Raw genomic sequence first — 26,217 nt, 5'->3', positions numbered from 1 at the left:
CCACTATAGCCATGCAAACCCTTGGGGTGATTAGTCTCCTGGTTGCCATCGCATGAGGCTGCTATGGCACCTTTATCACTGCTTTGGTTGGCCTGTCTTATTCCCACATTGTATGTGATGGCATTAGCATTGCCACTTTGGTCCCCACCCTCCGAGTTCTTCAGTTTGTCCTGTCCACGACAAGCATCAGCTGTTTGTGCCAACAGCATTTAAGATAGCTAAATTTGCATTTTAGGTGAAACCAATAATCAGCCTGAAAAATACACAGTGTAAAGATGAGAATTATTCCTGTCCATGCCCACTACAGGCCAGAAGCATCAACTGGCTGTTGATATCCTTGCTGTTCCTCTGGTAAGGGTCCCCATACACCTCCATCAGGCTGAATGTGGAGTCAGCCGTTTGCATGGTCAAAGTCTCAATAAAAGATGTGGCAGCATCAGGTAAAAGAGAATATGGGAGCTGCTGTGGGAGGTGGGGGACAGGATAAAGAGGAATAAAAAGGTGATGTGATTAAAGTTTGACATCTCCAGCTCTGAGGTCCTCAGAACAAAGTCTGCCCTCACTTTACCAAGAAGTCTTCTCATATTTTGCCTTGTGTTTATGAGAACAGGACAGAGCCAAGAATTTGGGTGACTGTAAACTGGCAGTAAGCAAGTTGTAGCTTGAACGTTGCCCTTTATTTCTTCTTGGTTTTTGTTGCCTGCATAAATTGTACATATGAATACTGCACAATGTGTTATCATGCTGGAAAGTGGGCAAGAATGTGAATTAAATGGTCTGTAAGTTGACATCGTGCATTCTGTGGTCTGCAGAGGCTGATGCAGGGGCTTTCCATTACTGCTGGTGTCTATGTGCTTGGAGAGAGAGTGAAAGCTTTAGAGGGTCCATCCTGCAACAGCACCTATGGGCTCTTGTGTACCCCAGGACCTGACAAAGAAAAGGAAAATCTGCTGTTTTATGGGACCTTGAGTTATGAGCAGGCAGAGAAAAGCTAGTGAAAAGATTTCAGTATCCTTAACTGCCTTAATTCATATTTTAACTTCCAAGGGGACTAAAGGTCGTCAGCACCACTCAGAAATGGGCCCTGAAAAAGCTGACCCAAAGCTTTGAAAGTAGCTAAAATTCTGTGGTTTCAGCTCACTTTCCTTTGATATAACAGGAAGTGAAAGAAAGTACCTGCAACAGTTGCATTTCTGACAACTCATTCCTGAGTAACAGGACATGGGCTAGAAAAGAAAATGCCAGCAAACCTCATTTCCTAAAGTGGTTTATTTTCTGTTGTACATGCTAACTGCATAGCAAAATAATGTGTCTATATATTTACATTATTTAAATTAATGTCATGTTAATACCATAACATTTTTATATTTTACTTCTCAGTACCGAAAACTCAAAAATGTCTCCCATTGCCTTGATAACCTCTGTATGGAGCTCCTTTTATTTAACAGTTGCGTGAACAGCATGCTCGTGAACAACACAGCATTGATAACACTGGAGATAACACAAAGCCTTGCAGTATTTCACCATGGGTATCTTGCAGAATTTAAAGAATGAACAACAGAACTATTAATGACAGGATTATAATGGATTATTAAAGAAAAAGGTCTATAAATCATCTACACCGACCTAAATCCTATACTTTTTATAGCACATCTGCACACTTCTAGAGAATTTTTTAGGTTTATTTATTTGAGGCTTTAATACAGATTTCCTATCTCAAATGGAACTTCATTGCTTCATTCAAGCTCTGATGACTAAAGACCATGCAGTATCAATCTGAGTTTACCTATGTCACCAAACTCCTTTTCCCTTGTTGGTTTTAAGGCTGTAACCTCAAGTGCTTTTAAAAGAACAAAGGCTCTGTTAGTTTCAGAAGATGTTTAGATCACCTCCAACTTGGTTTCTGATCTAGGTTCCTAGATAAAAGTGCGTACCGACAATTCAGTACACTATGAGTTTATCTTCTCTGTAAACTCAACTTAGTTCATAAATCCATTCAAATTGGGGAAAAGCTATCTTGTATTAAAATCCCTAGATTGACTCTACAAATAAAATGTAGGTATTATTAGAGTCTGAAAAGGCCATTCCCAAATACTGTGAGCTTTCAAGACTCCTATTAGCTTCAGTTAGATTTCTAAACATTAGGCAATGCTCTCCCTCATATTCCCAGTTTCTTCTACTTCTGAGATCATACCAGTTGTACTGAGCTTTTATGTTTCCATTAAAAAACATTACAAATATTAATTATGCTTTGTGAGTATTAAAAGCTAAGTCTCCAAGCCAAAGTGTAGGTATGAATGTAAGTAACATTCACTCACTCAAAAGGAGTAAGTGAATGCTTTTACCCCAATGCAGAAGGGGCAAAGAATCTCCTGGTACAAAGAAAACTCAGCTAACTTCATGCAGCTGGCTGCAGCCTTCCTTCCACTACTGCTTTACCTTTTTTTCAGGTACTTTCCACACATACAAGCTGATGTAAACCTGTAACTAACAGGGGCAGAGCAGTTGCAAAAAGGCACAGCTTGTCAATCAAATAATCAAAATAGTTTTGGATGACTAAACAGAGAAAGTAAAAGCCCAGAAGGTGGCCACACCTAAAAATCCATTTGAATAACAGTCCCATGGGATTAATTTACCAGAACTTACTCAAATACAAGCCCCTTCCTATCAAAAATCTAGTCTAACAAACTGTATGTGTACCATAAGTAGTTACACAACCCTGACAATAGCTTCTATACTGGGGCTCTATTCAGAAAATTGTATGTATGTGTATGTACACCATAGAAATGCAAACACTTCAAATGATACATGCATCAAATACTATTCAGCCATGAAAATGAAAGTATGCTACAAAGTAGGATTCAATCCTGAAAAATGTCCAGTCACACTAGAAGCAGGTCTCTGTGTGGAGTTTCCATTGAGATCAAACTATTGGTTTCCCAAAAGTCATGAATACTACTACAGGTTTATTCTGTGGACCGCTAGCAGATGGATGTTAGTGGATACTGATATCTTAGAAGACTCTTTTCCTGTAATGAACAAATTGTGCTCTCATGGTAACAGGAAAACAGGTTTTTTCCTTGAGTATTCACTTGAAATGGAAGTTCTTAAAGTGTCCAGGGAATTTTCCATCTGCACAGACTGTGATTTTCTGCACCTCTTTGGGAGCAAGTCCTTGCAGAATTCCACAGCCTTCTTCTGGAAGTGCTTCCCAACAATTACATACAGGACTGGGTTCAGGCAGCTGTTGCTAAACGAACAGTATGTAGCTATGTCAGTCACTACATCATTAATTTCTTCCAGACATTTGGAAGCAGGTGTGAAGTAACGGATTGTGTCAATGAGTGTGCTGATCTGGAATGGAAGCCAGGAAGCGATGAACAGCAAGAGCACAGCAAGGACCAGCACGGTGGCTCTCCTCTCTGTCTGGACTAACTTCAGTTTTTGTAGCTCACTGCTTCGTAAAGCTTTGATGATTTGCACAGTGCAATAGGTAATTACACAGAGTGGGATCACAAAGCCCACGATATTCAGCAAGCAGTTGTTTGCAGGCTCCCAGTAGCTGACTGGATAAACAAGACCACAGGCTGTGATGTTGTATTCTTTGTAATACCGTAATTTTCGGAACACCATTGTAGGTGAACATATGAGCAATGCACATGTCCAGACTATAAAGCTATTCCATTTGGCCCAGACAGTTTGCCGCATCCGTCCAAGAGACATGGTTTTCACCAAGGCCAGATAGCGGTCGATGCTCACAAGTGTCAGGAAATAAATGCTAGAATAAAAGTTCATGTAACTCATTACATTGACAGCTTTACAGAGGAACAGGCCGAAGGGCCATTGAAACTTACTAGAAATATTAATGGCCCAGAAAGGTAAAGCACAGACTAACATTAGGTCAGCAAGTGCCATGTTTGCTAGGTAAATTTCAGCCACTGTGCAGCGACTCTTGTGGAAACACATAACTGTGAGGACAAAGGAATTTTCTATTGCTCCCAGAATAAATATAAACCAGAGGAATCCAGGCTGAAAATCCCGTAGCCATTTCCATACATCTGAATTAATACATTCATATTTATTCGGCTGATACTCTTCTGAACTGTTGTAGAAGTCACTGACTGTTGTCTCCTGGGTGGTCGTGGTGTTGTAAAGCTGTGTAACGTTTTCAGTTGTGATGAAAACCATATCTGTGCAGACAAAAAAGAAAAAGATGACATGAGATTGGTGCAAAAGAGACAATATGAAAAGCTGGCCCTGCTTTTCCTACTGTCCTAAAGAGCAGAGCTTTGAAAAGGCTTACAGTCCTCTGGGTTGTGTTCTTTTAGATGCCCTGCATGTTTGCAGAGACTTTCACACACTAAACTGCTAGGGACTGCACAGACTAATTTTAAGTGGGTGAAACAGAGGGAAAAAACCACCAGCAGACATTGTGGCCAACACGTTAACAAAAGAGAACATTTACCAGTCTTTTTTCACTAGAAGCAACCTGCAGCAAGACTTTTTTCAATTCTTTGAGGAGGTTGATGGTTAATTTATTTTCTTATCTTTGTGCATTAATAGCCGTAGTATCCTAAAGGACAGATGTACCTTGTGAGTCTCCTGTTGCTCATTGTTAAGCTGCTTCTCCAGTCACATGTCCTTCAACATTTTACACCCTCTCCTGAAAAGCAGTTGGGTCGAATTCAGTGGTGTTTCCTCCTCACAACACCATATTTTTTCCCAAATGTTGTGCTTGTCACAGCAGATGTTTAGTTTGCAGCTCCAGTGTGCACTAAGAAAGCTGCAGGAGCAAGGATCAGTGTCTGCAAGCAGTGAGGCTTTCATGACTTCTCATGGGAATCATCTGTGTATTTCTGTGTCTGTGTTACAATCTCTTTCTGCAAGCAAGTCACAGAGGAGATATATGGTAGAATCTTTCTAAGGGAACTTGGTTTTAATATGTCTGCATTGTGTGGGTTGACAGCTTGGCAAAGATGGTGGCTGTGCTGCCAAAGTCAGGACCTGCCTGCAGTCAAACTGCTGGGAGACAACTTGAATGCAAGAACACAATCTGAAAACCAGGTCCTGTAGTGTAAATATTCTATGGGTCAGAACAACTTGGGGTCTTACAAGGAGCTATTTACAGTCATAAATGTCAGATCTGAGCTTAAATGTTACTAAGACCAAACAGAAGTTGAGAGTCCAGCATCTAAACAGAAGTTGAGAGTCCAGTTCTGCTAAAATGTTAACTGTGGTTTTCATTGTTGTGCTCTGAGATAATGAATGCCGAGATATTATTCAAATACAAGACTGGCTTCCCAGATATATATATATTGAATGATATATACATTGCTCTGGGCTGTGTGACAGAAATACTCTTTGTCTTTTTCCAGATCTTTAAAATACCACTGCTTACGTTACAGTTTGATTGGAAGTTTTCAGATGTATGTTCTGTTTTTGATTAAGCTATTTGTCTGATTCAGCTGGTAACTTGTCAGTAAAAAGGTGACATATTTGTAATTCCTGAAAGGATAGGGTTCTCATTTTTACTCTGGTTACTAGATTTGTTTCTTTGATAATTGTCATTGCTCATTATGCATATAGACATTTGGCTGTTTGATGCAGAATTGCTGAAAAATGGTGGTCATATTTTGTGTACTTAGCTTTAATTAAGCACTGTAGTGCCTGAAAACCAAAAGCAAAGATGAAGGCCACATTTTACTAAGAACAGTAGAGGCAGTAAGAGGACAATCTCTCTATACCGTAAAATTTATAACAGAGGTGTCAGGCAGGACAGGTCAACTGGATAAAAGAAGTAAGTGGAACTAAGAACCTTGAAAGACAAGGCAGCTTAAAAATGGACCAGTGGGTACAAAACAAAATGTCAGCAATGCACTTTTCCAATTCTTCATAACTTGACCAAAGGACAGTGTTTGCATAAACTACATAACAACATAAATATTCTTATTCTCCAAGTTCACTCTCTCAAAACCTCAACTTTTCAAATCCATATCTAACTGCAGGAACATATCTCCATCTTCTATCCTGCCTCTTCATTAACCTTGTCATTGTTAGAACTACCTCAATCTTGAGACACTGTATCCTTTTAATTTCTGAATGTTTTCAACCAGCATCTGGGGAATGGCTTGGTGGAGCCTCTTTATTACACAGCATTACATGTTGTAAACAGCCGTGCAGTGATCTATTGGTGACACTGGTTATCTGGAGCTTTTAGGTCTAGTGGATATGGATTTAGGTGTTCTATACTGAAAGCAAATGCTATCCACAGTGCATGCTATGCAACATTGCCAATACTCTGATTTATGCTCTCTTTTAATCTTCCAGGTACAAGCAACTTACCGTAGGTTGTAAAGGCTTTGGTTAGAAATATTACTTTTGTTTGAGCCCTTCCAGGCATAGCAAAGCACCTGCACCTACAGTGTATTTTTCTGCTACTTTATTTGTTCACATTTTTGAGGTCAGCTGATGCAGGGATATGTTGAGTGATGGCCAGATCCTCCCAATTCTGCAAATGAAGAACATTTGCAGAGGGACTGGGAAGAAAAGGTTAATAAACTGTAGTTGCTGGGCTGTTGGATTGTGTTTACAGGCAGGGGAGAGGGACCCCAAAGAGGTGGTGGTCACCAGTGCCATGGCCTGAAACCTCTGAGGGCTGGGCACACTCACTAACACTCCTTGGTATTGCCAGGTAACCTGGTGGGTTGTTCTGCTGATCAAGGACTGACCTGTAAGTACTCTACTGTGGAGAGCATGCCAGAAGGCAGGCATGAGATTATCAGCAAGCCAAGGATAACACCCAGAGTCCAGGGGTGTGGTCAGCCTTGGAATGTTGCACAACTCAGCTGGACATGCTGGGAGCTATGGATGTTCTTGAGAGAAATGAAGCGGGATATGATGAAGTGGGACAAAAAGCTCTTTAAGGACCAAAGGATCTAAGGAATGCAAGTATGGGGAAAAAAGGTCAGTGCTATTGGAATTACTTTAACAGAACAACTTTTTTTTCCCCATTTTTCCTAACGTAATTGATGTAAATGCCCTTAATGATAACTGCAGAGCAATGGCTGTCATTCCACAGTGTGCTACAAGTTTACACACCAAACTGTCTCTAAAAATTCAACTTCTGAGAGGTAATAACTCTGTATCTTTTCTTTGTTGCCTTAATTTTCTGACAAATTAAGGAGTTCATTTGCATTAAAATAACATTTTCTCTTGCAAGGTTATTTTTGTCCCAGTCACGTTCCTCAATCTGGTTCAATGTGAAGCCTTATGAAAGTGAACAGTGTAACTCTGAGGGCAGCCGCAGGTTGAAAAGGGACAGTGAACGATGAATAAAGAACAGGAAATGTTCAAGCTAACATTGCCACAAAAAGTGTCCACTGATCGACAACCTCAAATATGCTAAAGCCCATTAGATATTCATTATACCAAGATTGGAAATTAAAAATTAAAATCATGATGACAGTAAAACCAGCAAATTTTAAGAATGTTTCAGACACTTTCTCTATCTCTCCAGAATAATGAATGTCTCCTTAGTGAATGTGGTGGGGACACCCTGGCTGGAAGCCAGGTGCCTACCAAAGCCTTTCTATTACTTCCCTCCTCAGCTGGACAGGGGAGAAAAAATATAACAAAAGGCTCATGGGTGAAGAAGAGGACAGGGAGATCACTCACCAATTACTGTCACAGGAAAAACAGAGTCAGCTTGGGGAAATTAATTTAACTTATTAACAATCATACTGGGGTAAGGTAATGAGAAATAAAAACTAAATCTTAAAACACCTTCCCTGCCACCCTTCCCTCCTTCCTGGGCTCAACTTCACTCCCAATTTCTCTACTTCCTCTCCCTACAGCAGCACAGGGTTTGGGGGTTGCAGTTCATTTGAACCAAGAAATAATTATTATTAACACTAGAGGCTGTTCCAGGATCAAAACAACAGGATCTTCAAGTTTCTCCAGCCACTAAATCACTCCATTTCAACCTTGACAACCTCAGAAGTTTTAAACACCCAGTTGGATAAAGCCCAGAGTGGCATGGTCTGATTTCACAGCTGACGCAGCTTTGAGCAAGAGGTTGGACTAGAGACCTTCCAAGGTCCCTTCCAACCTGGATTATCCTAAATTCCTTAATTCGTGCTTCTTGTGCTAATAACTGAAACTTCCATTTGGATTAAGGCCAACAAACAAAAGCTGAGCATCAACAGTGAGTGCCCTAGCTCACCGGGGTGCCCTTGCTCACTGACTTTCCTTAGGAAGCTATGGACATTTTGTTGAAAGCACTGTGAGAACTGGTTTTAGTAAAGTAATTTTTTTTTCCAACTATTGGGACACAGAATTGGCTCTTCCAAATCACAGAAGGTACTGGAGGAAAGTTGTTTTATATTACCTGGGGATTTTAGTGGGAAGCAGAAGGTAGCCTGAGCGCCAGGAGAGCAGAGCCTGTGCTGCCAGGAGTTGAGAGGTCCACATTGGCAACTGAAACATGCTGAGTTAGTCTTTTGCATCTAGGCTGCTGTGTGACACACAGGGCTCTTGGAGCCATGTTTCAACATGCATGTACTGCTCCATTTACCACCTTTCTAATCTTTATGTTGCCTCAGTTACATCTTTAGGTGGCTAGAAAAGAAAGAAAAGCCCAGAGAGAGACACACATCTGGAAGACTCAAGCAGAGACATTAGGTCAGTGGAGCAGGATGGATGCACAGGAAATTGGAATAGAAATCTACATTGACAACTAGGTCTGGCATAGCAATGAGGAGTTTTGCCTCTCTTTTCTACAGAAATCCTGAGGGACTGTATTCAGTGCACATAAAGGAGATAAAAAAATTCAGTGCTTTTGAAGAAAGAAGGAGCCAGGTGTTTGGGAGGCAATTCCGGTGCTTGAATATGGATGTTTCGGAAAGTGCTGGATGTCTAGGATGTCTGCATGGGGTTGGTATATGATAGAGTACCTCTGAGAGGTGTGGTCTGGAGCCAAGCAAGATACCCTGGGAGTTTATGAACCACTCCCAGACACTACAGGGGCAACTTTGCCCCGTGATATTAGCACTAAGGTTGGAGGGTGGGGGCATAATCCTACTGTGAAACTAGCAATCTTTGGGTTTAGTAGAGCATACAGACTGTGAAACTATACTTTATAGCTATAAAATGAAATACAGAATTATAGTGAAGGAAGATAAGGAAAAGAGTCTCCTGGAAATTAGTCTGTTAAAACAGCCCAGGTTTTAAGAACTCAAAAGGAGAAGCTGTTGATTTCTTCCAGAAGAAATTGTTAAAAGACAATTTTCTGATTTTTAAGTCTTTGAAAAATAGAATAAAGGAGACATGGGTCCATATTTGAAATGAATACATCAGAATGTATTACTAAATGTATTGGACCTCGGCTTAGTTCTGTTTTTAAAGAAAATTCCTGCTTGTGTTTAGAGAGAGTAGGAATGCTGTGTAAAGATCTGTGCTACCTTGGCAACAGCTAAAGCAGATGAGCTAGAGGAAAAGGTTGTTGTTTTTACTGTTTTGTGTTTCTTCTGGAAAAAGGAATTATCTATGGGTAAAATAAGAGGTGGAAGAAACCAAACCTGCCTCTCTATACTAATTTTTGCTGACTTTCTGACCTGTTAAAAATCTGCATGTTCATAACAACTTCCAAATTTTTGAGAACTCTGTATTCCTCAAAGCTTAGTTAAAACCCATCTATATTTTAGCCTTTCATAACTATCTCAAAGGCAACATAAGCTAGAAATATTCAGCACAAAATAACTTTTTAAATTAAACACTCTCCTTGTAGAAATATTTCCTCTTCCTTCCCTGAAGTATGGAGGAGGGAAAACACACATTTAGTCAGAAATGCAATGCCATACAGCTCTGATCTATCATTCCTATTGTAATATTTATAACCACCAGGGATTATTGTATTGTTCATTAACAGTAATTTTACTGACAGTGATTTACAAATGTGATTCAGTCCCTCAGAAATCTTTTTTTCCTGTGAAAATATATCAGATGATCCACTATGAGGTTACATGACTTACTCCCAATCAGTGGTGAGCACAAGGGCTAGATGGTGAACTTGGGCACACTTATTGGGCACTTCTGAAAACAAAGGGCTGTAACTATTTAGTTGTGGTTTTGTTGCATGTGTTAGCCTACTTAGCTGTTCTCTGGAGCTGTGTAATTCTTTTTGTATGAAAAACTTTCATAGATCCTGGGTTTCAGGAAGTACCTCAGAAAGGTTGGTGATACAATGGGTGAGAACATTTCTCTTGCAGAGAAAGGCTGCTTCAAAGCTTCGTTAAATTAAAAAGGGAAGGGTATAAGTGAACAAATAGTATAAAATGCCAAATCCCTTGAATATTGTTCTAGGGTTGCTTTGAGGCATATTGTATCAAGGTGCAGTTTGGACAAAGGAATGAAATATGAGGGTATACCCCTCAGTTGTTTTTTTTTTTCACAATAAACCTTCTGCTAATATTTGAAAGTGTTTGGCAATAAAAGTAAATGAGATCTGTAACTATAGGACCATTAAGAATTTAAAATCTGCTACCTACAAGACCTGCACATAGTGATGTGCTCACAGCAACAAATGCCTAAGTTAAATTTAGACCTGAATATCTGGTTTAACATTTTGTATTCCTGGAGATTTCTATTATGTTAACTCTGTGCAGCTTTTCCCTTCCCTTTTGTACGTGATGGATTAGTAAACAGAGTAGAACTTCCTGTACTTGTTCAGCAACTTTTACCATTATAGTTCATGAGCAGAGAAAGAAGAAGAATTAAAAAACTAACAAACTAATCTGAAAACAGAGACAATCACTGCCTTTCTCCCCCTCCCAGCCCACACTTCAATTTCTGCTGTTCAAACACCTCTGAGAAAGTTTTAAGTTGTTCATTTTTACTGAGTGATTTTTTTCTCCATTCCCAGCTTATTGAATAATTTGATTGAGACTATTTCTCTTTATGAAGCTATTTCAAATGAATATAAATAAATAATTCTTGGAGCAGGGACATGAATCTGATTCTTCCATCTTCAGAAAATATAATCAATTGCAAAGTTTATAATGTCAATCTCACAACTCCTCCTCTTTCTCCTCATGAATACTGAATTATTTGCTGCCGTTCTCAAGTATCCTCAATCTTTAAATGTCCAGGACCTTAATCTTCATGGACACCTCATTTGTGCCCCCCTTAGACTTAATGCCACTCTGCTCCAGAACCTGGTGTCAGGAGTCCTTGGGTAACTTTGTGTCCCCCTGAACCAAGGAGATAACTTTCTGATTATCTTAAAGGAAGGCACATTACTCTCACACAATGCACTGAAGTCACTGTGGATTCTTTTTTTTTTCCTGTGTGTACTGTAGTGTGTTTGCTCAAAATGTTTTGACAACTGAGAAGGAAAATATTCGAATGGGGGAAAACTGACAACAAACTCACTCTGCAAGGCTGGCAGGGTATTTTCTGTTCTTTTTGGCATTCCCCATGTGAGTACAGGTAAGGTTAACCATGAGTGCTCATTGTCCAAAGCTCAGCCAACAACTAGCATTTAGGTTAGTGTTAGGTTAGGAGAGAGAGAAATCTAGGACCTACAATAGGAGTGGGACTGCAGAAGTACTGCAGAAATGAATGGTCACCCAAATGAGTTGTTCCTTGAGAACTTTTTCATGGGAACTGTGGTTGGTCGTCAGGGTCCAAGACTCAGCGTGTGTCTAGGGTTCAGGTTTGGGCTAGGAGACTCACAGACTGTGCCTGCTCTTTTGGAGATAGGGTGAGCCCTATTATGCCTATACATGTGTTTATCACACTTCTTACACTGTGTCTTATCAGCACTTTGTGTTTTCCCATGTATATGTTATTGGGTCAGCGTGTTTTTTCACACAGGTATCTTGGGCTTTGTCAACAGCATTTACTTTCGGAAAGCTCTGAGTGTATTGTTGAGCTTAGGGTCCATTTGCTGCCATGTCTGACTTCTGGTTTTTGATTTTGTTTACTTGATCTTTATAATTGGTCCAAAATTATGTTTTGTAGTTCTTTCTTAGTAAGGTAAGGGGTAGAGGCTCAAACTTTGCAAGTGGCATCAAGATTTTCCCTTCCCTTTCTCAAGTTCTTTGGTGCCTTTGAGGGCAAGCACTAGCTTACAGCAATAACATAAGCAGGAATGCTGTTACTTCACCTTACAGGTATTTTAAATAATACCAGGGTAGGATACATCCCTGAATGTACTGGTTTAAGATTCCCACTCAGCCCAGCTTTCAGGCTCAGTGGGTCCCTTTCGTAAAGGCACAAACAGAGGAGATGCTGAAAAAAACGGAGAGATGAAGATGGCAGATGTAGGTCAGGGGCAAATTTGCAAGTCACACAGGTGGAGGGGAAGTGAAATGTGCCTGATGGAAACAGTGTTGTCTGGGACCCTGATTATTGCTAGGTATAAATAAGTAAAGAATGATTATACACTGGTTTGTAGTATGTGCAAAATAAATGCAAAGCTTGGTCTTATTTGCTTACACTCACAAAGCTCAATAGTTTTTATCATTAGATGAAAGGCCTCCTGCCAACAGGGGCAATATTCAGATAATAGTTTGCTCACATTTTTCAGCTTTGCAGAATTTGCACTCAACATTGGATCTGTTGCTGAGAAAATGATTGTCTATTAACATAATTTATTCCTGTGCCTAGCTGGCTCACTGCCTAGCTTGGCAATATCTCCCCTGTTGCACTGTCTTGCAGATAGTGATGGATGGGATTGAGCCTCACTGCAGATTTGTACAGGGAGAGAAGCAGCAAAAGTGCTGTTTGGAGTGAGAGTAACATGCTTTGGCGCCAGGAACGACACAGGGCTCCCTGTGAGGTGGCAGCGATGGCTGGGAAAGCTTAAGCCTTGTCCCTGCATTGAAATGTTGCATCTCCCTTAACCTCCTGCAGCACTCATGGTGTCTGTCTACAGAGCTGAATGATCACAACTCACACAGTTTACCTGAGGTACGAGGAAAAATGAGAGACTATAAACTTCCTGACTTTTGTGATGTGATGTGTATATTTGCCAGATTGGAGTAGGGTGAAAGGAGATTGTATCCCCTCCCCTAAGCACTGTGGGCTCCATGGGAATTCTCTGTTGTCTGACAAGGGATTGCTGTACTCCGTCTCCACTGCAAAATTCAAAGAGCTTAATGTGCTAATGTTGTAAGACCCATTTAATATCCATTGCAGGAGTCTAATGTCATGTGAACTGGCAGGTCTAATGGTATCAAATAGCACAATGCATCTATCAAGTGGCAGGCAATACCCTGAGCCCAGTGAATAGCTAAGATAACCTGTATCCATTGATAAAAAATAAAATGCTAGTGATTTTATCAAGACCAGCTTGCACAGAGTCCTGGATTCATCTGGGATAGAGTTAATTTTCTTCCTAGTAGCTGCTATGTTGCTGTGTTTTGGATTTAGCATGAGAATGATGTTGATAGCACACTGATGATTTAGTTGTTGCTAAGTAATGCTCATACTAAATCAAGGACTCTTCAGCTTCCCATGCTCTGCTGGTGCAGAAGAAGCTGGGTCGGGGCACAGCCAGGACGGCTGACCCAAACTGGCCAAAGGGATGTTCCATACCATTTGATGTTCAAAGAGGTATTCCATACTACACGATGCCATGCTCAGTATATAAACTGTGGGGAGCTGACTGGGGCCAGCGATTGCTGCTTGGGGATGGGTTGTGTGTCAGTCAGAGGGTGGTGAGTAGTTGCATTACTTGTTTTTCCTGGCTTTTGTTCCTCTGTCTCTTTTTTGTTGTTTTCCTTTTTACTACAATTTATTATTATTATTGTCATCATTACTATTATTATCATCATTACTATTATTATTATATTTTATTTCAATTTTTAAACTGTTCATATCTCAACCCATGAGTTTTTCTCACTTTAGCCCTTCCAATTCTCTCCCCCATCCCACTGTGGGGGGGGAGCTGGGAGGGTGAGCGAGCAGCTTTGTGGTGCTCAGTTGCTGGCTGGTGTTAAATCATAACATGCAGTCAGATTGTATTTCTTTGTTAAAGTGAGAATTTCCTGCTTCAGAAAACAACTTTTCCTGAAACCCGGATAGATCAGAACTACTGCTGAAAACAGCTAAACTGCAAAAGAAATACATGAATTTTCAACTGGCTGATGACAGTTTTTGAGAGGTGGGCTGGAGGAACTGTTGCTTGAGTAGGTTCTCAGAAATGGTCTTGGGGTTCAACTAATAATAGTTACAGGGCTGATCTCAATATGTAAGATAGGAGAGCGCTGACGAAGCACGCTAATAACATAAATTGCATGATCTTCATTACAGAGAACAATGGGAACATCCTGCAGAAAGCACTGGACAATATTAAGAGAGGAACAGAAGTGGAATAATAAAAGGAAAAAACTCCAAGTCATGAAGCACTTCTGTTCCCCAAGGTGATGCTTCTTTATTCTCCCTGCAGTAGCGGAGGCACAGAGGAGCTGTTCAACAGCACACAAAGCTCCACTTAAGGCTCCCTCACTGATACGCACATGAATGTCCTCTAAAGCTTTGCTGTTTGTTGCATTACTCCTACCAGACCTCTTCAGCTCGATTTAGTCACTCCCTTCTCTTAGCAATTGAAATACTGCTCTTTTCCCTGTGCAGCAGCTCTAAGTTCTCATGACTAGGCAAAATGTGAAGGTCTAATGGCCAAATACTATTTACCAGTACTGCTCCCTTTGTGCATTAAATACTTAATGGACATATTTGCATTTCAAACGAACCGGCTCTGTGCCCTGAAAGCACTTTGCTTCTAGCACCTTGAGACATTGTAGCAGCCATTTAGAAAAAAAGGCAGACATTTGCCATCTCCAGTGCTTCCAATCGCTATTGTTTACACTGTTGTCAAGGGTATTTGCAATAATGCAGCCTTTCTTGCACATTTTCACCCCCAGCTTTCACAAGTATGGCCTTTGAGAAAAGCCCAACTGTCTCCAATGATTGGAAGCTCATAGTATGCGTGGGTGGCTGGTTGCTTTCCCAAAGTCTAATAGGTATTTCTTTGACAGCTGCTTCTTTCATCATTTCTTATCATACAGGTAACCGATTATTTTACTCTGGAGTTGATTAAGTCTCTGATGCATTTTGCAAAAAAATAAAAGATGTTGTGAACTGTCATATTATGTCTGCAAAACATATTTGCAACTACAAATAGTCATCCCCACCAGCAGCTGGAAATGTTTCAGTCACTACTAATTTTTCTATTGCTGAGCCACATGCTGATGGCTCTGCGCAGGCAGGGGAGGCCTTAGTGCAGAGTGCATCAGAGGCAGAATCTGTCATCCCTATAAATTAGTAATAATTCCTTGTGTTCTTTTAATGCCTTTCACCAAAGGGATATACTCACAGCTTTACTGGGTAACGGTGCAGTTTTCAAACAGCACATTGGGATCTGAAAACAGAATAGGCTAGAAGGTATGATTAACTATATAATGTTCAATTGAAAGGAGATGGAACTCGGAGGAAGTGTTATTTATCCAGGTTGTTCAAGTTAGCATCTCTACTACATGGGCTTCCTAAATCTCAGTTTAATTTAGAACCTCTGACAACAGCTGTAGACCTATCTCAAAAGCTACATTAAACTATAAACTCAAATTTCAACCTTCTGAAAAGCCTGGCTTTTCTCATGGACTATTCCAGTGAATGATCCCAGCATCACTGATTTGTGTCATGGAAGGCTATACAAGCGTGACATAATACTGAAGCTGGCAGAGGAACTTGCCCAGCCACTCTCCACCATTTATCAGCAGTTCTGGTTAACAGAGGAGGTCCCAGATGACTGGAGGCTTGCCAATGTGACACCCATCTACAAAAATGGCCAGATGGAGGATCCAGGGTACTACAGGCCTGTCAGCCTGACCTCAGTGCTGGGGAAGGTTATGGAGTGGTTCATGTTCAGTGAACTCACCAGGGAAGTGCAGGACAGCCAGGGGATCAGGCCCAGCCAGCATGGGTTTAGGAAAGACAGGGCTTGCCTGACCAGCCTGATCTCCTTCTATGACAGGGTGACCCACCTAGTGGGTGAGGGAAAGGCTGTAGATGTTGTCTACCTGGACTTCAGTAAGACTTTGACACTGTCTCCCACAGCATTCTCCTAGAGAAGCTGGCGGCTCACAGCTTGGACAAGTGCACTCTGCGCTGGGTTAAAAACTGGCTGGATGGCCAGGCCCAAAGAGTGGTGGTGAATGGAGTCAAATCCAGTTGGTGGCCAGTCATGAGTGGTGTTCCCCAGGGCTCAGTGCTGGGACCAGTCCTGTTCAATATCTTCATTGATGATCTGGATGAGGGGATGGAGTGCACCCTCAGTAAGTTTGTGGACGGCACCAAGTTGGGTGGACGTGTCGATCTGCTGGAGGGCAGGAAGGCCCTACACAGGGACCTGGACAGGCTGGATCGATGGGCTGGAGCCAACGGTATGAGATTCAACAAGGCCAAATGCTGGGTCCTGCACTTGGGTCACAACAACCCCATGCAACGCTACAGGCTTGGGGAGGAGTGGCTGGAGAGCTGCCTGGAGGAAAAGGACCTGGGGGTGTTGGTTGACAGCCAGCTGAACATGAGCCGGCAGTGTGCTCAGGTGGCCAAGAAGGCCAATGGCATCCTGGCTTGTATCAGTAGTGTGGCCAGCAGGAGCAGGGAGGTGATCGTGCCCCTGTACTCGGCACTGGTGAGGCTGCACCTCGAGTACTGTGTTCAGTTTTGGGCCCCTCAGTACAGGAAGGACATTGAGGTGCTGGAGCGTGTCCAGAGAAGGGCAACAAAGCTGGTGAAGGGTCTGGAGAGCAGGTCTTATGAGGAGCGGCTGAGGAAACCGGGGTTGTTTATCCTGGAGAAGAGGAGGCTGAGGGGAGACCTTACCGCTCTCTACAACTGCCTGAAAAGAGGTTGTAGTGAGGTGGGTGTTGGTCTCTTCTCCCTAGTAACAAGTGATAGGATGAGAGGAAATGGCCTCAAGCTGCACCAGGGGAGGTTTAGGTTGGATATTAGGAAGAATTTCTTTACTGAGAGAGTGGTCAGGCATTGGAACAGGCTGCCCAGGTGGAGTCATTATCCCTGGAGGTATTTATAAGACGTGTAGACGTGGCATTCAGGGCATGGTTTAGGAAGCATGGTGGTGTTGGGTTGACAGTTGGACTTGATGGTCCTGGAGGTCTTTTCCAACGTTAATGATTCTATGATTCTAGAAATAGTAGGTTGTTTTTACTAAAGGAATTGGTGGAGGGTTTTGTTTGTTTTCTTTTTTTTTGTTTGTTTTATTTTTTATTTTCATACTGTCCTAAAAGCAGAATGGCAGTGCAAGAACTGGTGAGTTTCCTTTTCAAGGAGAAGTCTAATCTGGAACATGCTTCACTTCTGAAATGATAAACTTCAGAAATTAATTTTGCCTTGCCCTTCCTAGGTCAAACGTCCTGCTATTCTGTTGCATGAGCAGCTTGGGCAGTCATTTTGTATTATTTTCATATTTCTGCTCCTGAGTTAGACATTACATGAAGCATTTGCAGTGGGAAAGAGGCCAATTGTCAGATATCATGGTCAAAAATCACCACAATCAGTATACTGCAGTGGAAAGCTCAAAACTAGATGCACGTGTTGGAAATGGTGTGTGTATGTAAGTAACTGTAGTGAACTTCAGACTGCGTTGCAATTACCTTGACAGTCACAGCAGATAAAACTGGATATATATCCAAATGTAGTCTGTTTTTCTGCTGAAAACCCAGGGGAACTCTAATGACAATAATTCTTCAATGGGAATACACTTAATTTCTATTGGAAGAACTAAGTATTCAAATACATGCTGATAGGGATTTGGTGATTAACTAAGTTGTACAAACATGCATGTTTGGCTTTCAACACTGAGAGGTCTGAAAGATTCAGGACACTGCTCCAGCTGAGAAGTGGTGTGATTTACAACACCGATTTACAACAGCCAGTGTTTGGATTATGATTTTATTTTTGCCTTTTCATGCTTTGACAGTATTCTGAAGTGAAACCATGTGTTAATTTATTGTCATCTCTTTGTTAGCAATAGGAGATGTCAGAGCCTTGCTGGAATCTGCTGCAGACAATTTGTTTTTCACTCCATGCAGAGCAATGGGTTTTGAGCACTGGTGTTCAGCAAGAAGATATTCTATCTGCTCTTTCCAGAATGTGTGAGCTGACAAAAAAGAACATGGTGAGAATTTAGAGACAGATTCCCTTAGTTATGCCATAGCTCCTTCAGAGAACGATTGTACCAAAAGTTAATGTAACCCAAATACCCTTCAAAGACTGACCAGTCACATGGTGTTGGGTTGTCACAGGGTGACTCTGCATCCTGACACAAGGTTGGAGATCTTTTCCTGGCTGCACAGTGATAACTGTTAATGGATCACACTTGCTGGTATCTTACACTCACATATTACTACAGCTATGTACAAGATATTTTACTAAATGTTGGAGGAAGGGAAATCTCTTTTCCTATTAAAATGACTATGAAACCAGAAAATTTCTGGAGGAACGGATTTTAAAAGAAAGATTTTTCACAAAAGATCTGGGGAATTTAACAGAAAATATTTTAAAGATGTCAATTCTGATCTTGAACAAAGGAGGAGACATCCTGACTGCTGACAGCTTAGCAGGAGACCCAGATTCACTCTGGTTCTGTCTGGCCAACTAAATAGTTTATTATCTTTACAAAGTGGAGCTCCAAAAATGAGAGGATGAAAGAGCCCAACTCACTACATTTTATCCCCCAGGCACTTGTTTAAGGAGGATGCCTTGTTCAAAATCCCTAATCTGTGCTACCCATTTCCAGGCAGATTTCTCCTGTGTGTGTAATGCATGTGTCTGTGGTTTGGTATCTTGCTTTCATTATAAATATCAAGATTCTTTAATTCCAGATGGGAATTTCACTTCTTTCTGCCCTTCCCCATTTTTCTGTGAAACAGAAATTTTGCCTTCTAACCAGCTTTGTTAATTTTGAAAAATGTTCTCATTTAAGTTAATCATGTCACCTTTGAACTTATGTACCATGACTTTTGCAACCGCTGTAGAACATAAAGCATTATGTTGTATTGCACGCGACAGTTTTCTGCAGCAGGCAGAAAAGGCTTTTGGCAGGATGTCAGGGCAGGAACAAGTGAAGAGGAAATGAGCGGATGTGAGTTCTGGAAGAGAACATAACATTGCTAAGGAAAACAAACAGAGGAGAAATGCTGCTGCTAGGAAGGAAAGAAGGATGGAGGAGGAGAAATGGTGTTGCTGGGAAGGAAGGATGGAAGGATGGAAAGAAGGGAAAAAGAGGGGTTTAGTTTTCCAAAAGGAAAAAGAGTTCCAAAACAAATAATGAATAAGGATTCCTGCCTGAGTCAGGATACGCCAAAACTGTGTTTTATCTGGGGTTTTCATTTAAAATCTTATAAAACCTACATAGTTTACACAGTTTGGATCCTTATTTTACCTAGCTTCAAAATAGTACCAAATCTGAAATAGTTTGATTCTGGTATTTGAAGTAAAATCTTTCCTCAATTTTTTAACCATCTTTGATCAGAATTCATTTATCCTAAGTCAAACCTTATTAATATATTCTATTTAACCCTTAAAAATGACACAAATATACAGGGGAAATTATTTATACGTTAAACCTGTCTATGGTGATACATGATGCAAAGTGTAACGGAATGAGACTCCAGATATCTTATACTGTACAGTTATGAGCTGTAATCATGATTCAAATGTCAACTTGTAGACTACGTCTATTGTGGAAAAAAACAAGTTGCTGTCTTCTTATATTTCAAAAAAAGATTAATGTTTCCATAACGTTGCAGGAAACACCTACACAAAACTGACTCCGCTTTGTTATTTCTCCTTCCTTCTGTTTCTGGGAAATGTCCCTGTTGCTGTGCCAGCTGGCTGGAATTTCTTGGCTATAAAGGTGATCCTTTAATTAAAAAGAAAAGATTCTTAGCAGAATGATGTAAGCAGAAGGTGAGAGCATAGTTGTCTTGTGCAACGTGCGGGTACATGCTGCTTTTAAAAAAATACTTACGTTACAAATTAAAATCTTCTGTGAACAATATCCCAGCCTTTCATGGATTGCATTCATGTCTGATTCATTATGACTATTTAACCAGGTTGGAATAGTATTGCTTTGAAAATGAACTTGCAACTCTGTGCTGGTTTTGGCTGAGATACAGTTAATTTTCTTCATAGTAGCTGGTATGGGGCCATGTTTTGGATTTGTGCTGAAAACAGTGTTGATAATACAGGGATGTTTTCATTATTGCTGAGCAGTGCTGAGACAGAGTCAAGGCATTTTCTGCCCCTCACCCCACCCCATCAGCGAGTGGCTGGGGGTGCACAAGGAGATGTGAGGGGACACAGCCAGGACAGCTGACCCCAAACGACCAAAGGGATATTCCATGCCATATGACATCATGCTCAGCAGATAAAGCTGGGGGAAGGAGGAGGAAGGGGGGGATGTTTGGAGTGATGGCCTTTGTCTTCCCAAGTGACCGTTATGTGTGATGGAGCCCTGCTTTCCTGGAGGTGGCTGAGCACCTGCCTTCTGCTGGGAAGGAGTGAATGAATTCCTTGTTTTGTTTTGTTTTGCTTGCAGGTGTGGCTTTTGCTTTACCTATTAAACTGCCTCTATCTCATCCCACGAGTTTTCTCACTCCTACCCTTCTGATTCTCTCCCCCATCCCACTGGGTAGGAGTGAGAGAGCAGCTGTGTGGGACTTAGTTGCTGGCTGGGGTTAAACCATGACAAACTCATCAAAAAAAAAAAAAAAAAAAAAAGACAGAGCTGTTTAGAAAGATCTTAAGTTTTAAACTGGTTCCCTTGTTCTTGTAAAAGGTTAGTCCATTGTTTCCATCACTTGACTTTGTTACTTACTGGAAATCTCTACACAAAGTGAAAACAAAGGGAAGATAACTGGTTTTGCTTGTTTGTTTGCCCATGAGGGATAATCCCAGATACTCATGACTTGGAATTTTGGCTCTAACTAGAAGAAAAATAAAATCCTTGCTCTAGCAAAGGAGAAGAAATAAGCAAATGCAACAGTCTTGATTCTAACAGATGGGTACATCAGAAATGTCTGAAAATATTTGTTGATCTTTGTGCATCAAGTAAAAATGTGGAAACCAGGAAGGAAGCGGTGGAGGATCCTTCTAGGATTGTCCCCTAGTAATTGGTAGGACAGGACTGTGTGTATAACATGATCATGTAGAGGAACATATATTTTTCTACTCTGACAAGATGCTAACAAATATTTATGTTTGTCTATATAGACGTATATATCTGTGTGTCTATATATATGTCTATGTGTGTATATATAGAGAGAGGAGACAGAATTTCCACAAAGCAAACATTTTCTGGTCACCTTTAGTGCCACAAACCATTTGCCTGCTGTTTTGCTGGTTACTCTGGAAGAAAGTGGTTTGCTTGTTTCCAGTGCCCAGCACTGGGAGGATCAGGAACATCAAAACTTTCTGGGTGATGCCAAGGAGAACTGCCATGTGTGAGCTAGTCTGGAGCAGGTAAAGTGAGAACCTGCACGAGGAGTATTTGGGAGGGCTCTCTAGAGTACAAACAGCGTCTGGAGGGTTTGATTTAGATGACTCAGTCTAAAGAAATAAAGAAATAAGAAATCCATCTTTGAGCTCCAATATCACAGATTGAGATGAGACCTTTACAATAAATAACCTGATGACACTAGGCTGGTTGTGAGATTCATTGGCTGAAGCTCAGCTTTGAGCTCCAAGCTCAGCAAAGTTTACATGTTGTGAGAGTTAATGGAACACCCACTGCATGGATTTCTTTCTTGTCTCCTGATTTCACAGCTAGGAAAGCAAGCCTTTTACAGCCCTTTCCCTCTGGAAAAGGAAGCCAGAAAAAGGATGTGGCTACCCTATCGCGTTTGGTATGCAGATTACTGGTGAGAAAATCACTCATCTCTGCTGACAGATCTATAAGACCTCATCTGCTATAAACTGTCATTACTCTGCTGATGTGGATGGTGCTGTGAGTATTCAATTCAGCTGAGGATCTCGGCTGTGTGATTAATTGTATCACTTTTTATGTCCCTTCATCTGGTTGGTTGCTTGTTGTGCTGTTTGCCTGGGTCCAGCAGTCAGGACCTGGAGCACAGCTCTGCAGACATTGCCATACTGTCTGTGTTTTACTGATGACCAGAGGTTTTGGAGATAAGCAATGTGCAAATGCTATGCAAGCATAGAGGCAGACTTTGCCTCAAGGAGTTTATAAGCTAAGCAGAAGCCAAATATGATACACAGAGTATAGAATATAGCTTGTTATAGGGAAAGACTGCTGGAGAAGGAGATGAGTGGTGCATACAGACCTGAGCTAAAGCCTAGCAACATATACTGCAATATTTTTGTCCTCCTACTTACTTGTATAAGGATCAGGTTCCACCTTTGATTTATGAAGGCTTCACAGTTGCTTTTTGCAAAAATGCTCAGGTGACCCGATGAAACCCTTCTAGCTTACTGGCCCGCCCACTATCTTTAGGCAGTTTACCCTTCACATCAGGAAAGTGGCTTTGGTTATTGCTTTGCTCCACATGTGTGGGCAGAGGGTTCACATCACCCTTCTGCAGGGGAATCTGCTGCCTGTCTTTTGTACTCCATGACATTTCAGAGCAGTATCCCTTTAGTCAGGTAAACAGCTAATGGGAAACCACAGGGCACCTCTAAAGACACAGGGGTGCAGGTCCCAAAGAACACACCTGCAGCATACTCCCCTCTGCCAATGCAGGAACACTGCAGGAGGAAAAACAGCTATGGCCGGTTCTGCCTCTGGTCATGTATGTATAAATGCTGTTAATACCCAAAAGATATCTAGCCTTAGTTTTTTGTGGAGCTTACTTGTAATCTCAGGTAATGTGAATGGGAGAAATGGATTTCTGCATTTTGACAGCTCCATTCTCTGCAAATTAGCCATAGTTTGAAGTCTGCCTTAGTTTGCAGCACAGTCGCTAGGCTGGCATACTTTAGCATACAAAGCTCAGCACTAGTGGATCTACAAACCTGGATAACTCAATTTGTTTGCAGGGATCAGAAAAACCAGCCCAACCTTGCTAAACTGAGTTGATAAGTAACATGTAGGGGAGGTAAATATAGCACAGCAGCAAAACTCAGTCAGATCTACCCCTTCAGGGAACATCAAGAGTCCTGAAGCATTTTGCTGGAGTTTGATGTAGCAGCTTTGCCACAATGTCTGAATGCTTTGGACTTGCTTATCATCAGACTGAAGAGAGCGTGCTTTCAGCAGGCTACTTTGCTGCTTGTGTTTTTTCTGGTCTGTATCCCATTACAGTCATGTTCTGCAATATTTAACTGCTCAGCGGGTTGCTGGACCACAACCAGATCCCAGCTCCCATCCCAGTACACTAGCATTACTTCTAAGCAAGTGATATATCCCCACAGTGGAGATTGCCATCAGGTGCAACCTCACCTGTGTGAAGACAGCAGCCTGCAGAGTTCAGATTTAAAGTGTTGCTGGGGTGCTCTCACTCCCTGTGCTTTCTCATTGCAGTTATGCCTATCTGCCTCAGGGCTGTTACAGTATACAGGGATGCCCTCTCCTCCCTCTGTCCCTGGTCATGCATTCCTGCTGCAAGGGGCATCCAGCTGAGGGGAGACGCTGGTTCAGCCATCTGCAGGGTTTATGAGTCAGAACCCAAAGACTGTACTGTAGAGTGTGAGTCTTTAGTAGCTGCCTATTCACCCAGAGTTACTGCAGTTACAGGGGAGTGACAAAAGTAAGCTTTTGTGACCGCTTTAAGGCACTTTGTTCACAGCTATGTATCAGCCAGCCAGAGGCATAACTTTTCAGCTCAAGATGTGGAAAATTTGAAGTATGCTAAATGCAAGAAGGAAAGAAGATAAACCTTTAGAGGAAACTGAAAAGTGTGGAGTACTGAGAGGGAATTTAAAAAAAAAAAAAAAAGTGATGATAGAAAAAGGCTGGTTGTGTATAACCTCTAAAGAAAAACAGAGGTTCTAGCTAAATGGCATTTATTCTCAGGTTTTATTTAGTTTTATGTTGATTAGGATTGTTGATGAGTTCAGGTGTACTTTTGCTGTTGACTTGTTACCGGGAGGTAATTTGTTTTGAAAGCAAAGCTCTATCCTCTGGTGAGTTTTCCTGGACTTTCAATATGATTTTTTTCCTACTGTGACTTTGAGAACTGCGGGATTTGGGTTGCTAAGAGCTTTTTACCCCCTTATTTCTCTGAAAAACAGACTATCAAATGCTGACTATTCTTAAGCAGTGAATTTTAGGGTTTTCATAAGGAATGTGCTAAAATTCTCCCAAATCCTTCCGGTTATCTGTCTGAGAAAAGGCTTCAAATATTATGTAACTATGAGGATTTTTTAAAGCTGTGTTCCACTGCAATGATGAGATCCTTATTTCAGGACGCTCTAACTCAGTAGGAAAGACAGCTATTTTTGTTGGATTGTTGGTACAAAATATTCAGGTAACTCTGAGTAACTCAGTTAATCTTGTTCTAACATGTAAGGGGCCCAGTGGAAAACCTGACAAAGATTTTCTGGAGGTGTCTCTCCTCTGGCTATTCCAAAGTCTTTATTAACTTCCATACATTTACCCTTTCTTTTTGTGTTTTCACTATCCACATTGAAAACAAGACAAATCTACTTGGAAGTCTTTGAATGATCCTGAAGTGCAAAGATGCTTCTCTACATTTTTTTTTCTTAAAGATTGCACATTCTCAGACAACAGCAGATGGGATAAAATCATATGACTGATATTACTCAATATCCTGACACTTCAATCTTAGAGACTCTGTTGTAAAAATAGATCGGTTTTTTCCTAGCTTGCTTTCTTCTAGCTTCTTTAAGAAAATATGTACTGCTGTTCAAGATAAAAATACTCTTATCTTAGAACATGACATCTATAACATTATATACAGTATATTAAATCAATGACAAATTATTTGAACTCTTATGGGTTTACGGCCATTTTGTTCTTGTTAGGCAAAGACGGCTGCTAAAGGTACTGAGTAGTGGAAAATGAATAGCTAAAAGTGTAGCATATATTTTAACCTTTAGCCTTTTTGTTATATGATCCTAATCACAACCCTAGTTCTAAGCTTTTTTTTGTTTCTATCAACATCTTATACATCATGCTCCTACTGCATTTTTATTTGGATACATATGTTTGAAAGAAACTGATAATATTGCTTAAAGGTGATCCAAAACTTTTGTTCTTTGTAACATAAGAAATAGCTTTAAAGGTTTAGTCTTTGCCATTCAACCAATGCAGACGAGACAGGTTAGCAGTGTAAGGTAGACACACATACACACTTCTTGCCCACAAAGCTTACAGTCAAAATAATAAATGAAGAGAAAACCTTCAGCATATACAGAAAGAAATTGTTTCTGGTTTCTTCCTACTATTTTGTAGGTAATTTCTCAGCTGAAAACAAAGGTATCTGCTTGCACTTTGTTTCTTTTGTGAGATGAAAGAATGGGTGCCCATGGTGTGATTAGAGACATGAAAAGCCTTCTGGATAGAAACAGCACTTACCCTCCAGTAGCCCATACACTGGATAGTATCTGTGGCAGGTGAAAAGCCCTGTGCCTTTGATAGGTTGGGTACTTTAAAATAAAGCATTTTTCTGTAAATGTTACAGCTCTGCAAAACCTGACAAGTTACAAAATCCCATTAACAATGTTTTCTCTTCCATGTTCCTGAAACACTAATAACATCAGCTTTTTTTTGTCACTGAACCAGAAACATATTAAGAACTGAAGAAGTGGTTCCCAAAAAGCAGCAAATCACACTGAATTTAAATGAGAGCTCTTCATATTAAAGAGAAGCAGAAACACATACCTTGACTGCAAATTCACCACTGAGCAGGTACAAATGAGTGAAGTGCAACACGTCTCTGGGAACAGCCAAGCTCCTTCTGTTGTATGAATGAGTGTAACTTCTGGTTTTCTGCCCCGCCCTGAACAGAACAGACTAATCCCTCTGTTGATGACATCATATTCCTGGATTTTCTCCCATACTATATTCTAAAAGCAACGTTTGACTACTGTATCCAGTATAAGACCGCTGATATTTGAATGTGGGTGGTATGCAACACAAATCCAGCTAAAATATTGATGTGCCATGGTATGCGTATGAAAGTTATGTGTTTGCACAGCAGCTTCCAGAAT

General features: G+C 41.0%; 1 protein-coding gene across 1 annotated transcript; it reads right to left on the bottom strand.

Moving 5' to 3' along the window:
* Nucleotides 1–1,252: 1,252 nt before the first annotated feature.
* Nucleotides 1,253–25,983, bottom strand: BDKRB2 (bradykinin receptor B2). The gene is made up of 2 exons (XM_075104476.1): nucleotides 25,889–25,983; nucleotides 1,253–4,190 (listed from the first exon to the last, which is right to left on the bottom strand). Exon 2 carries the CDS (start codon nucleotides 4,186–4,188, stop codon nucleotides 3,052–3,054), a length of 1,137 nt encoding a protein of 378 aa, XP_074960577.1. The 5' UTR covers nucleotides 4,189–4,190; nucleotides 25,889–25,983; the 3' UTR covers nucleotides 1,253–3,051.
* Nucleotides 25,984–26,217: the final 234 nt, after the last annotated feature.

This window comes from Phalacrocorax aristotelis, chromosome 9 (genome assembly GCF_949628215.1).
Source record: "Phalacrocorax aristotelis chromosome 9, bGulAri2.1, whole genome shotgun sequence".
NCBI classification, from domain to species: domain Eukaryota; kingdom Metazoa; phylum Chordata; class Aves; order Suliformes; family Phalacrocoracidae; genus Phalacrocorax; species Phalacrocorax aristotelis.
The sequence above is the reverse complement of the archived record's forward strand: the minus strand, read 5'-3'. Positions and strand labels throughout refer to the sequence as shown.